The sequence below is a fragment of the Centroberyx gerrardi genome, chromosome 1, assembly GCF_048128805.1.
Source record: "Centroberyx gerrardi isolate f3 chromosome 1, fCenGer3.hap1.cur.20231027, whole genome shotgun sequence".
Classification (NCBI taxonomy): domain Eukaryota; kingdom Metazoa; phylum Chordata; class Actinopteri; order Beryciformes; family Berycidae; genus Centroberyx; species Centroberyx gerrardi.
The window spans coordinates 37912136-37926905 of record NC_135997.1 but is presented as its reverse complement, the minus strand read 5'-3'; the positions used below and the strand labels follow the sequence as shown (position 1 = coordinate 37926905).

At 42.2% G+C, this 14770-nt stretch overlaps 2 protein-coding genes across 2 annotated transcripts in view; both read right to left on the bottom strand.

Moving 5' to 3' along the window:
- LOC139933341 (uncharacterized) overlaps nucleotides 1-2255 on the bottom strand; it is a 41017-nt gene extending 38762 nt beyond the window's left edge. Inside the window, exons 1-2 of the mRNA XM_078283344.1 lie at nucleotides 1979-2255; nucleotides 1113-1370 (exon numbers count right to left, since the gene is read on the bottom strand). Of these exons, the coding sequence (XP_078139470.1) occupies nucleotides 1113-1370; nucleotides 1979-2204 (484 nt within the window). The 5' untranslated portion in view covers nucleotides 2205-2255. The remainder of the gene's footprint in view (nucleotides 1-1112; nucleotides 1371-1978) is intronic.
- A 6242-nt stretch (nucleotides 2256-8497) lies between these two features.
- Nucleotides 8498-12601, bottom strand: LOC139929113 (chymotrypsin A-like). The gene is made up of 7 exons (XM_071921888.2): nucleotides 12304-12601; nucleotides 11536-11639; nucleotides 10773-10852; nucleotides 10270-10348; nucleotides 10008-10188; nucleotides 9280-9413; nucleotides 8498-8711 (listed from the first exon to the last, which is right to left on the bottom strand). Exons 1-7 carry the CDS (start codon nucleotides 12353-12355, stop codon nucleotides 8550-8552), a joined length of 792 nt encoding a protein of 263 aa, XP_071777989.2. The 5' UTR covers nucleotides 12356-12601; the 3' UTR covers nucleotides 8498-8549.
- Nucleotides 12602-14770: the final 2169 nt, after the last annotated feature.

The following is a 14770-nucleotide window of genomic DNA, read 5'->3' as shown; positions in this document are numbered from 1 at the left end:
TGTTCAAGGGAGATGGAAGATTGCAATTCAACAAAAGGGTTTCCCAATATTTATCTGAAAAACAATCATATCTTTATAGTTAGCATTATAGTTACACTATTGTGCTGATGGTCTTCGGACCCCAAATGCTAGACTTGGCCACCCTCTGGACCCCCTGTGTAAATAATCCTGTCTCCGCCTCTGTACTCGATCCTGACGTTAGCGTAGGTTGCATCCTGGGCATTTTCACTCTCTGTGGAGAGGAGGGAAGGAGATCAATCGGTGGCCCAAACATATATTAAACATGACATGATTACACAAGCTCAGTGGTAACAAGCCAAGGTATGTGTTCAATGTAAGCCGTACTGTCTGTTGGGTTCACCGTACGCTCAACACATCTGAGGGTAAACTACAGCATATCGGTTTCTGAATATCCCACCTCTACAGCTGGCTACATATACTGTATGTGCACAACACTACTGTACATGCAAAAGATGAAATTCTTATAGCACTCTAAATGTAATGATGATGAAAAAAGTTGTTTTGGACCTTGAGCTGTTGAGTTTTTCATTTTCATCCGAACACAGCAGATTCCCACCACAGACACTAAGAGAAATACCGTTGCTGACAGTAAACGAGCTATGGCCGGGATGTGCTCTGTTCAAATGACAAGAGATCAGGTGTTAAGTTAACCTGTTAATGAAATGTGGTCTCAAGGAGATGTAAGGACAAATACAAAATGGAAATGACGTTAATGAAACCACTGCAGCAAAATGAACCATCTTACTAATGTACCATGGGTCTGTGCTGGGGAGAGCCACGGTTTGATTGGAGGGTCTAAAGGACACTATGATGCCAGTCTGCTTACCCATGGTGGATGCCTCAGTTTCTTGGATTGTGCTTGTGGCTGTTGTTGTTGGATTCGTTGTTGCTGGTTTAATACACAGGGTATTTGTGGCTGCAAGCACCCACTGCGATACGTACGTCCCATTGGATAAGGTGCATTCAATGAATATGAGAACACGGTAGGCATGTGCATGCAGACTGAGTACCCATGGTGAGTCTGCAGTGTTATCATAATCAGTGTCATGTTCATCAGCGTCACACATTTTCATACTCACGTTCTGGCTCACCTTCACAGGCTGATATGTTCTTGCTTGCAGTGGCGCTGCTGATGTGATTCTTGACCGAGCAGACGAGCTGTCCCGACAGGCCTGGTTTCAGAGTGATGCTGTTCGTCTCATTATCACCGGAGACGAGCTCGGCGTCCATCGGCGCGTGTCCGTTCAGAGTCCAGCTGTACTGAGGACTGTCCCCCTCACAGGAGCAGGACACCCTCATCTCCTCCTGGGACAGACACTCAGAGGCCAGCAGGGGGGAGGACACAGGGGCTGAGGGGGAAAGACTCAGATCAGTTTTGACTTTTCCAGAATCTGTCAGCTTTTACAATGCAATTAGAGTCATGTGGTGGAAGTCAGTGTGTCATCACTGTTGTGTGAAAACCTAGTTTTAACCTAACCCAAATTGTCAACTTTGGAACTTTTTTTTGGGGTTCATCCAGTGGGTTTTGAAATGGTTTCATAAAACCCAAGAGGTTGGAAAATGTATATAATCCTTCAATCAAGGCGAAAACATGAAAATCACCAAATTTGGAGATATATGTTTTTTAAACGACAGCACTGATGTACAACTATATTCATGTACAATATTTCTATTTTCAGGTGTGCAATTTATGTCAACTAGTTTAATATTACAGAATTAGTTTTTACTAATTTATGTCTAATTAAAATTATATTACATACACTGTATTATAAATTATATTAATCACACATCATATTATTCAGTTAAATTACTGACATTGAGTATTCCCATAAACCCAAACAGAGACAGCATGTCCTCTACTTTGTGCTGCAAACTAACAAGTGGCTATGAGATACTGGAATATGTGGCCTATCATTATTACCAATTTCTCCAACGGTTCATAAGAGTAATTATTTACCTTGAATGGACAGTTGTAGTTTTCGTATTGCCATTAGCTTTCCATTTAGACCAAAGATGTAAAGGGAATATTCAGCATTGTCAGTCCAGCTGATGTTACTTATCCTAAAAGTTCCATTACTGGGAGTAAAGGAGGATCTGTTTTTTAACTCATTAACCAGAACCATATTATTTCTCACATAGAGAACTATGAGTCTTTCGTTCTTTAACCATTGGTATGTACGCATTTCCTGAGTGATCAGTTGGAGAACCACAGTTCCTCCCAGAGCTCCGAAACATTGAGCTCCATTCTGTCTGCCATCACAGTAGGTTTCCACACCTAGAAATACAGAAAAATAAGACAAAAAAAGTAAATATCACAATCAATATGCATATCCAAGATTTGAGGTGTGGGAAAATATTTGCGTATTGAATATGAAACAGTGTATAGGGGTATATTGTGAGTAATAGGTTTGCTGTAGCTGACTGTGTCAGACCACAGTATGCAGACAGGAGGTTCTTCTTGGGAAACACAGCCACACAAACACTGAGACTGTTCATTTAAATGGTGAAAGTCTCTGGATATCAACAAAGGCTCTGCAGCACACAGATCTCTGGTTCTAATTTAATTAAATAGGTGCAAAGACTGATGTTGTCCTGTTCTGACAGCACCGGTCCCCAGGCTGAAGCACGAGACAAAGTCCTGTGTCAATCACTGCACCTTCATCAGTTCATTTAAATATTCATGTGCTAACTGTAAATCAGTACGCCTACCAGTACCAGTTGTTTAGCTACTGTTCAAAAACTATGTTGCTTGGTGGAAGAATACAGTTGTTGTTGTTGTTGTTGTTGTTGTTGTTGTTGTTATTGAAGATGTATTGAACTGGCATTGTTTTATTTTTAATACAATGAGAATACACTTGAGATTTTGCTGAGCATTGATTCCTCATATCCATAGTTGGGACAGGGAAGACGTGTTGTGGTTTGGATGTAAGCCAGCTCTAACATGGACAGAAGAGGAAGCAAGAGAGGAACAGCTGTGGGAGAAGAACCAGAAGCAGCGTCCTGCTGTCTCGCCTTCGAAGTTCCAATGCTACATTTTTTACTCCTGGTCATGCGGAGACATTAATATGTTCTTGAAACCGATTCTCTATATTACTATATATCTATACTGCTCAACAGTATTTGATTATTCATGACTATTTTCATTGTAATACATTTTGTGATTGAGTTAATCCTCGTAGTATTGATCTTCTATACTTAATCAAAGATAGAAACTGTGAAAGGTCAAGATGTCCAGTCCTGAAAGTATAATTTAATACATTAATGTGCAGTGGGCTGTACTTGTAATACTGTATATCAATACATAGTTCTGTGGAATTCATCCCTGAATTCCTACACCAAGTTTAATGGTAAAAATCTATTGAACCTTAAAGGATCTCAAATATCACTTTCACTTTCGATGAGCAGCCCACTCCCCTTTATAAAGACAGGTGTGTCTGTCTTCTTTTGTACCTCACCTTGTTCCTGCAACACAACTGATGCAGATTCTAGGTTGTCTTTTCCCTTGGTGATTCCTGTGTGGTTTGTGCTGCAGCCCAGTGGTGATGAGGTCAGTCACCGTTCCTTCTGTCTCACACCGAGCATGTGGAGTTCCACAAGGAAGCTGCTTGGGCCCCTTACTTTTCTCTATTTTCACAAATGATCTGCCTCTAGCGATTGAGAATTCTAACATGGTAATGTATGCAGATGACACGACACTGTATAGCGCTGCTTCAACGAAAAATGAACTAGTAACCATCTTGAATCCAGATCTAGAGAGAGTGTCTAATTGGGTGAAAAATAACAAGCTAGCCCTGAACATTTCCAAAACTAAAAGTATGGTTTTTGGCTCAAGAAGTATGCTTATTGGTGACCCACAGCTGCATCTATCGATGTCAGGGATGGCAATAGAACAGGTCAAAAAGACAAAACTACTGGGTGTAATGTTGGATGGACTATTGTCGTGGTCTGATCACATTGACGGCATTGTGACCAAAATGGGAAGAGGCATAGCAATGATTAGAAAGTGCTCCACTTATTTAACATCCTCTATTATCTGTCAAGTAATACAGTCCTTGGTCTTTTGTCACCTGCAATACTGTCCAGTTATATGGTCAGTGGCAGCTGAAAAAGACATAAATAATAAATAATAATAAATAAACTACAACTAGTTCAAAATCGAGCTGCCAGATTGGCACTCCATTGCTCAACACGCACAAATATAGCATATATGCACACTCGCCTGTCCTGGTTCTCAGTTGAAATTAAACTCCACTATAGCCTCCTCATGTTCTTCAGAAATGTAGTATTTAATCAGACACCTGAATATTTCTTTAACCAAGTACTAAACACAAGCAACAGACATAACCATTACACCAGGAATGCCAGCTCAGGTCACTTGATACCTCCAACCCCAAGAACAAACCTCCTCAAACGCTCAGTTACTTACCGTTCAATAATGTCTTGGAACTCACTTCCTCCTCACATAACTCACACACAAAACAAATTGTCATTCAAAAAACTATTAAAGGCACACTTGGGGCCGCTGACTACAATCTGTATCAGGCTACAGTCAACATTTTATCCATATTTATTATTTGTAATAAAGAGATTATTGTTTGGACTTTTCCTTCTGGTTTCTTTGCGCATTTTTCTCTTTGCTTACAGGAAATCAAATAAACATTTTGTGTGAACTCAATGTGTGTCTCCCGCTCTGTCTGTAACCTTGGAAATCGAACATTGTGGTAAGGCCCGAGTATTTGGTTGGTTCCTTGAGCATTAGGCCTTAGGTGGTACAGGACAATCTCCTATTCATACTGGGCCTGGTCACATTTATATTCATTCATCAGTATGGATTACTGGTTCAACACAAAACAGCTTATTCACACAATATACAATCATGAATATATTTATGCGGCAAATAGTGAAACAGCTCACCATGAGAGACTCCAGGCAGCATCATCAACAGTCCGATCACAGCTTCCATGTCTCTGTTCACCCTCAGCTGAGCCAGTCGCTCCTTTCAGACAAACTCCTCTATTTCTAACTGTACACCCTAAAAAAAAACCTGCTGCCAAGTAGAAGTGAGAAGAAAAGGGAAGTTAGAAGAAAAAGGAAGTTTTTATCAGTTACACTTAAGTATTCACAAACATGACCAATTGCCTAGACTGAATGGAGGAGAGGTGTGTATTCTTCCTTAATACTGAAAGAGGATTTGAGCAGGACAGCTGAGACTTCTAGGGTACATGTGCATATATAATAAGGCAGTAAAAATAGATACTCCTAGAAGGGACTGTATTAAGCACACAGTTAAGGGCTTTCCCGTATCAACCCCCAACCTGTCTGTCAGTCCTTCCCACTTGCTACCAAGCTGAGCCTGTCAGGCACACACAGGACAGCACTGTCCACACCTGAGTGACAGATACAGTATGTTGTTTGGTCCAGACATGAATATATCTACTAAGTTAGCTAGCTTTCCATATACACTGCCTTTACTAGCTAGCTAGCTAACAGGCATGTCAGTGACAGTGTTTCCTCCTGCCATGGCATTCTGCAATCGTGGTGCTTAGGATCAAACAGTCACAGTCACACCAAGGAAATAAAAATGTCATGATGTGGAGAGAAAGCTAATGTCAAACAATCAACCCATTACGTTGTCCTGCTAATATCCATCATGCGCGTTCCGGTTAGTGGTGGCACTGAACTAGGCTATAGTGATTCCAGCAGTGATTCGGCCGTTCTGACAGATGGAGGGGCGGAGCTCGTTCCACCGTTGTGGCGCCAGGGAGGAGAAGGGTCGACCGGGATGAGCGACTTCTGAGTCCTGTAGCAATGGAGGGGCGAGGCGACCTGCGAGGGGGGAGGAGCCGAGGGAACGAGGCGACCTGCGAGGGGGGAGGAGCGGAGGGAACGAGGCGACCTGCGAGGGCGGAGGAGCGGAGGGAACGAGGCGGGGTTTGGAACCTGACCAGAGACTGCAGACAGGGAGGCAGTCTGGTGTTCTGCTCTGTAGGAGAGGACCAGGTCTTGAATTTGATGCGTGCGGAGATGGGAAGCCAGTGAAGCGACCGGAAGAGGGGAGTGACGTGAGAGAGTTTTGGTTGGTTGAACACCAGACGGGCTGCAGCGTTCTGATTGGCTGTAAAGGTCTGATGGCAGAGGGTCGCCCGGCCAGAAGAACGTTGCAGGAGTCCAGGCGGGAGATGACAAGAGCCTGGACCAGGAGCAGAGACGCTTCCCTCGTAAGGAACGGGTGAATTTTGCGGATGTTGTAGAGGGAGAACCTGCAGGAGCGGGTCGTCGCTGCAATGTAGGCAGAGCAGGACAGCTGCTGGTCCAGGATCACCCCGAGGTTCTTGGCAGTCTGAGATGGTAACACAGTGTTGTTGTCAATGGAGATGGAGATGGATGTACATTTCAGACTGGAGCTTGTGCAGATTCTTGCCCAAGTAGTCTTAAGTATTTTCCCCCTAAAATTCACCAGAAATGATCATTTCACAGCTGTTCATTCAAGAACATCTCCTGGAAGGACCAAGCCCCCGACCCCCCTATAGGGTCGGTGTTGTCAGGGTCGATGCATCTCAACCCCTCCCAGTGTTCAAACCAAAGTTAAGCCCTTGTACTCCACACCTTTACCACATGGTAAAGGAAGTACACTAGGCTAGCTGACTGATTATTTCAGTTCCTCATTTTTCATACTGACAGATACCAGGCCTGGTGTTCGGTTCAAACCTGTTGCCAACAAACTGTGGTTCAAATTCAAACAGTTATTTAAAGTTCAACAACTTGTGAAAAGGCACTTGCAGAAATAAACACTCACATTTTATGTACAATATCCAGTGTATGGATTTAAGAAAAGCAATGTTTAATATAATATCCATTTAATATAAAACCTACTTCAGTTTTAGTTGAACTCTGGCAAGGGTTTCTGAAGCTTCGTTTAATAAGATCAAGATACGTCGGTCACTAGTGATCGGTTCAGATACGTCGGTCACTAGTGATCGGTTCAGATACGTCGGTCACTAGTGATCGGTTCAGATACGTCTGTCACTAGTGATCGGTTCGGATACGTCTGTCACTAGTGATCGGTTCAGATACGTCGCTCACTAGTGATCGGTTCAGATACGTCGGTCACTAGTGATCGGTTCAGATACGTCGGTCTCTAGTGATCGGTTCAGATACGTCGCTCACTAGTGATCGGTTCAGATACGTCGCTCACTAGTGATCGGTTCAGATACGTCAGTCACTAGTGATCGGTTCAGATACGGCGCTCACTAGTGATCGGTTCGGGGAAAATCGACCCCCCCACACAGAAAACGGCTAACGAGGAGGAAATCTCAGCTGAATAATGGAGTGGAACCAGATGGACGTTCAGTCTGAAGATCAGACTAAATAAGTACCATGTACTTAAACAAAAGTAAAACATGGAAAATCAACAGTAGGCCTACATGAATTTCAAAATGGGATCTCATTTTTTAACCTCACATTTGAACATGATGAACATACACACATCAGAGGGGTTTGTGATTAAACCTTGTGCAAAACCAAAGTGTAAAATTAGATTTTATTCACAGTGATATGCCAGATCTTAGGCTACTATTGTGATGCAGTGCTGTTGGCCTTGTTGTACAGGACAGGTTTAAATCTGGAAACAACAGAAGAATCCCAGATGCAAAACCAAGAGGATGAAGACTTCAGCTAGTCATTACAGTGATTACAGCATTCAACTCTATAGATATTTTCCTTCCATATTGGAACAATAAAGAAGGCTACAGCATTTTTATATACACAATGCCTATGCCTTACCCATTGCATTTTCAGACTCAACATATAAAAGAATGTCATCTGCATAAAGTGATATTTTATGTGCCCACTCTATAGGCTATAGAGTGGGCATCCTTGTCTTGTTCATCTGCCCAAAGATAGCAGAGCGGAGCGAATACTATTGATTGAAACCGTAGCCTTGGGATTACTATAAATAGGTTTTATAAATAGGTTTATAAAAACAAACTTAAATTTTGATAAAACAGAGAACAGAAAAGTCAACTCAATTCTGTCAAACGCTTTCTCTGTATCCAGTGACAGCAGCAGAGAGGCTGTCTGACTATTATTCAATCAATTCTCCAGGGAGTCTGTCTGGTCCTGGTTCCTGTCTGGTCCTGGTTCCTGTTGTTGTGTAGATTTAACAACTGCAGGAACCTCCTCTGGTGTGAAAGGGGAATTAAGGAGCTGTTGATCAAAATCTGATAATGTTAATGGTATGATTTTTAAAAAAGAATCATTTCCAAATTATGTAGAAAATTACAACCGATAATAGCAAAAACACAAATTTTTCCTATTACTGGCATCATATTTGCATTAGGGCATGTTGGGTCTGCCAGTAGTGCAACTCTCCCCTGCTGCAGCTTCATAGACACTTCATATAAACTTCATGTACACTCCTCTGCTGCACACAGGAAATTAACTCAACAAAACAGACCACAACCAGCTTGTAGCTAGACTTTCATTTTATTGATTGTCTGGATGAAACTGAAAACAGTATGAAGGTGGATTTAGTTGGCGGCGATGGTCTGGTCCATCCAGGCGCGCAGCTCGGTGACGCGGGCGTACACGCCGGGCATTGTGGGAGTGCAGGTTCCGCTGCCCCAGGACACGATACCGACCAGGGTCCAGGCTCCGGCCTTCTGGCAGACCAGGGGGCCGCCAGAGTCGCCCTGAAACACAGCAGGAGGAAAACCAGTCGCACCAAAACATCAAGCAGTGATGCTGATAAAGCTGCAGGAGAACTGAGCTGCTGCACCTCTGGCTCTAATGCATGTGATGCTGCTGTGAGGAAACATATGCAGCAGGTCTGAAACTTTTATCTTTGCATGTGTATTTTCACCTGGTTTTTGTCTAATTTGTGTTTTTTTTCCTTGGGGTGAGATGCTTTCACTGTTCAAGCCCATCAAGGTTCCTCTGTGTCACCTGCACAGTTTGTATTTCTTTTCCTCTCCTTTTCAACTACTTTATTTGTGCAAATAACTAAACTGAACTAAACCTAAAACAAATAAAAAGCTCAGTAAACGAATCATGACTCTGGATGTATGTATGACAGTGTTGCACTTTGCATTGTCTCTCCACTGTACATATGTACTCTGCTCTGTTGAACTGAAGTTGATGTTGTAAACGTCAGAACATTTTCTTTTTCTATCTGTACTGAAGCATATTCTCCCGGTCTGACTGTGCGGCGTTGAAAGGGACTTGACATCAAAATGGCCGCCGTCCGCCACTGTCACCCACCATGCAGGAGGAGGCTCCGGAGGCTCCGGCGCAGATCATCAGGTCGCTGATCTTGTTGCCCCAGAAGCGACGGCACTGCTCATTGGTCAGCAGGGGGAGGGCAGCCTGCTGCAGCAGGGCGGGGGTGTCAGGAGCTGCAACATACAAGATTTAAATCAGACGACTGAACCAAGCTAATCATTATCCTGTGTGAATGTGTTTCATGAAGCACAGAGGTTGGGAGGGAATTCATGAATTACATGAAGTCTCTACATAATACCAGTCCCATGTGAACAGGACTTAAGACTGATCCGGTTTGTTTAGGACTTTAGAAAAACCCAGATGAAGCCCAGAGTTTTCAGTCCAGCGGTGTCCGACCTGATCCACGGAGGGACGAGAGTCTGCAGGTTTTCCTTCCAGCCTTCCGAGTTCCTCCTCTCTGCTTGAAGCTGCTAATCAGTGAAATCAGCTGCTGTAGTTTGGTTGGAAGGAAAACCTGCAGACTCTCAGCCTCCATGGTTTAACTCCACTGTTTCAGAGTGTGTGTTGTGGCGGTCAGGCTCACAGTGTGAATGTGTGTGTAGATGCAGCTGGTCTTCAGAGTGTGTGTTGTGGCGGTCAGGCTCACAGTGTGAATGTGTGTGTAGATGCAGCTGGTCTTCAGAGTGTGTGTTGTGGCGGTCAGGCTCACAGTGTGAATGTGTGTGTAGATGCAGCTGGTCTTCAGAGTGTGTGTTAGCCTCCCTCACCGTTGTGGCGGGTCAGGCCCCAGCCGGAGGTCACGCACTTCATGCCGCCGGGGAAGTTGTCTCCGGTCTCGGCCACACACACCGGGGAAACACGCACGCCCGTCTTGGCGGGGCTGGCCAGCTTGATCAGCAGGATGTCGTTGTTGATGGTGTAGCCGTTGTAGCGGGGGTGCTTGAACACCTTCGGGGGGAAGCGGGAGGGTCAGCTGGTGGAACAGATATAAATATATTCTATATTCTATCCGGGACAGACAGAGTTTACCTTGCCAACCTTCATGACCTGGATGTCCTCAGCGCTGGAGGAGCGGTCGTGTTCACCCAGGATCACACGGTGGGACGTCCTGCACCAGACAGCAGACAGCAGTTCAGTTCAATCTGATTCACTTCAATTCAGTGATATTCTACTCTACTCTGTCCTATTCTGTTCAGTTCAATCGTATTCAGTTTGATTAATTTCATATCAGCTCAGTCAGTTCAGCTCAATACAGTTCAGTGTTTTCCCCTCCACAGCTATTTGTCAAAGCAACAAATAAAAGAAAATATTCTGACTTCATCCTTTCCCTTTCCATTTATTCTCATGACTCCTTTAAATTCATCTTTTATTTAAAATGTAGATGATTTGACATTAAACCGTAACTGTAGACAAATAAACTGGCTCATTGGAATACGTTTACAATACGTTTTGATTTTGACATTTCCGATCGATATTTAAATTTGCTATTGCCCCGGAGCAGCAGGCTTCTTCTGCTCGTTGCCTCGACTTACTTGACGTTGCAGTGAGCAGCCGTCACAACCCAGTTCTCACTGACCAGAGAGCCGCCGCAGAAGTGGAAACCGGTGTAATCCTGGGATCAAAACACAGAACGGTGAATGAGACAGAAAGAAATCCAGATAGAACTACGAGCAGTGAAGGTTTACTGTGGTCTGCAGCAGCGCTCACTCTTTAAACCTCCTGGACTGATTCAAGCTCAAGGAGGTTTGGTTCAGTTTCTCCTCAGGAATCAATAAAGTTCATCTGATTTTATTCAGGCCTTACATTCCTCCTACTCCTTAGAGTAATGAATTACAGCAAGCAATTATTTTTTCTAAATGCATATTAAGTGTTTTTGGAATTAAAGTATAACTACATATTTTTCATGCAACAGTTGTTTGGGTGCATGTCAATGGCTGTGTGTGTGTTCTCTTTATAGTTGTGGATGAAGTGTGTGTGTGTGTGTGTGTGTGTGTGTGTGTGTGTGTGTGTGTGTGTGTGTGTGTATGTGTGTGTGTGTGTGTCCTGCAGGGAAACCAGGACCAGGACCTGACCTGCAGCAGGATGCTGTTAACATCTACTGAGTTCAGCCTCTTTCAAAGTGACGTTTCACATCCAATCAGATTACTGCACAGTCGATTTTGTTGATTTCTAATCAAATGAACTGCTGCCACCTTGTGACAGAAGTATGTAATCCAATAATTTTAAATCAGCATTTGATGTGAACTGATGTGTGTGTTTAATCAGCAGGAAGTGTGTGTGCTGCGGTGTGTTTACCTGCAGGGAGACCTGCCAGGGCCAGGAGTGAGGCACCGCCTCCTCACCGTTCACGATGCGGGAGTAACCAGTGATGACCGGAGGGATGGCTGGGGAGCCGCAGCCTGACACACACACACACACACACACACACACACACACACACTGCTTATTACACAGCTAGCAGCAGTCAGTCCTGCTGGACTGATACATGCAGAAAACATTACTACAATCTGAAGGCAGACAGTTAGACCGGCTGACAAAACACAGCAGCAGTCAGAATATAAAGGATCATACAGCAACTTAAATAACTGTTACTATATTATATATAATATATAATATATAATGTATAATATATGGATAGATCTACAGCTTCATCATTGATTCTTTATTTTTCAATTCATTTGTAAGTTTGCTTCGTGGACATCTTGCATCTCACTCCAAATGTCATTTACATACAAATTAAATGTTTTATAATATCCTGATCTGTTATCTGTCGTGCAAACCTGTGTATATCTCTGGGAAATGTAAATTCAAAGTTAGTCAGGTGTATTGCCTCTTCATATTTTTTTGTATTATATTTTCATATCTTTACTGTCTTTTAATTTTTTAAATCTTTCTCAATACTCCAATTCCTCCTTGTGGGATTAATAAAGTTTCTATTTATCTCTGATTTCAGAACCATCCCAGAAGAACACCACACACAAATAACTGTAAGGTCGTAATGTGAAGGACATGAACAGGCACACATCTGAATGTAAAACCCTTCCTGATGTGTGAGCAGCTCACCGTAGGCGGCGCCGGCGAAGGCGAGGCAGGACAGGATCCAGAGGAAGGCCATGTTTTCAGCTTGGTCCTCTGCAGCCTCCGCTCCTCTTTTATACCCGAGACGTTCACCAATTATTAACCCGCGTCAGCGTAATCCCGGCCGGGAACACGCGTGTTGTCCTTCCTCTCTGCCCGGACTCAGCTGCTGATAATCCACATTTTCCCAGACGTGTTCAGAGCGAGGAGGAGGCTCGGGGTTTAGTTCTTTATCTCTGTTTCTACAGACTCAGCCGAACTGGAGAGACTTCAACACAATTTAGATTTCTCTTTCTTGTTATTTCGGCATGTTGTCTTGTTGAGGTTCTGGTTTCTGTTGTTCAGTTCATCTGAATCTCTGTTGGTCATCAGGATTGTTTTTTCTCACTTTGTCTTTAATTTGAGACGTTTCTGTTTTTCTCCCACACAGTTTATTCTTCTCTATTCTCTTCTTTCAGTTTTCATCATTTGTCTTTACAAATAAACGGAACCCAAACCTGACTGGACAGATCTACTGACGCTGCAGGAAACATTTCACTACAGGGAGACAGGAATAAGTTAAATACTTATACACACACACACACACACACACACACACACACAAGAAATCGTTTCTGCAGTAAAACTTTACAAACTGTAATAATTTCATTGTTACGGAGGCGGAGCCCCTCTGGGGTCACATGGTAGAAAAAAAAACTCGATGTGTAAATCCGTGCGAACGGATTTGTAAGCCGTTTCCGTTCGCACAGTTTACAAATCCGTTCGCACGGATTTACACATCAAGTTTTTTTTTCTACCATATGACCCCAGAGGGCCTCCGTACATTGTACATCCTCATAAGGGGATTTATTTAAACCAGATGCTCTCCAGCCTGCAGCTCACTGTTCTAGTTGTTTCTGTGTTGTTGGGAAGCTTCTTTACCGGCAGGCTGGTCAGCCTCACTGCAGCTGCAAAAAATACCTTTATCTTGTCCATCAAGTTGTCAAACCAAAGTCATAAACTCAACAAAATTTAGTAACTGATTTTCATAATTCACCAATTGATGGAGACATTTCGTAATTACAAAAACATGGATGCCGCTGACAGCAGGTTCCAGTGTTCATCATGTTCCCAGCTGCTCACATCTGCAGCAACAGACTGTACATTCTGAAGGTTTGTACCTAGACTCACTTTCATTTTGCTTAAATCTGCTGAAGCATTTACTTTGTTACAGCAACAAGGTTCTCTGTACGTTACAATGTTGTCTTTTAAGGCTATTTTAGCTGGTGGTAAAGTCATGTATCAAGTGCTACGGTGGCCCTGAAGTGCAAAACACAACATTTTACAACACAAATTAACAAATCACAAAACACAACAACATTTCACAAAACAAATTAAAATAGAAAACACATTTCACAAAACAAATTAAAATAGAAAACACATTTCACAAAACAAATTAAAATAGAAAACACATTTCACAAAACAAATTGACAAAAATGAAAACACTAGAACATTTTACAGAACAAATTAACAAAACCAAAAACACATTTCACATAAATTAACAAAACACAAAACACAACAAACTTTTAATTTATTTAAATTTTGATTACATTTTCTATTTCCCACACAATGTTTTTTATAATTTTATATTTTATGTAAAGCACATTGCATTACATTTCAAATGTACAGAAATGTACTATATAAATAAAGTTTTGATTAATTGATTGATGAAGAATGTCCCAAAACTGTCGAACAGATTCTGTCTGTTCAGGTTTCACACACTGAGAACAGCTTCAGTTCTCTGCTTTATAGTGTAAAATATGTCCAAAATCTGCTTATTTTACAGTTTTTCTCAGTTGATTTGACATATTTCTCCAAACTGAGGTTCATGCTCTCAAACAGCAACACAATTTAATTTCAAAATGAAGTGCTGCTTTCTGTTCAGAAAACAAAAATCAGAACAGTTTGAGACTGTAACACCAGTTCTGCAGTCTCTGTGGCTTTACATGAGTAAAACTGTGTGAAATGACACAGGATGGAGTTATTATATTTTATCAACTTAATCTATTTTCCATGATTATCTTATGATCATCATAAATACAGGACAAGTCCACATGTAATCCCCCCCCCTCCCCCCCCCCCCACACACACATCTGTTTTAATGTATTTTAATCTCTTTGTGTATTTTTTCAATTGATGAAACAAAATACTTCTTCTCTTCTCTGTATATAAAAAATATTGAATAAGAAAAGAATAGATGCATAAATTGAATACATATAAGTCACATTATGTAAACTCTTCTATTCAGACTCCCAGCTTGGAATAGAATAGAATAGAATAGAATAGAAAACAGTGTTCTCCTCAATCCCTTGCAGTTTTTCCCTCAGTAAAATAAGATTTGATTTTGATTTGATTTGATTTTATTATAGTGTCATACAGGTACACACACACTGGTGCTCAGCCCACATGGAGT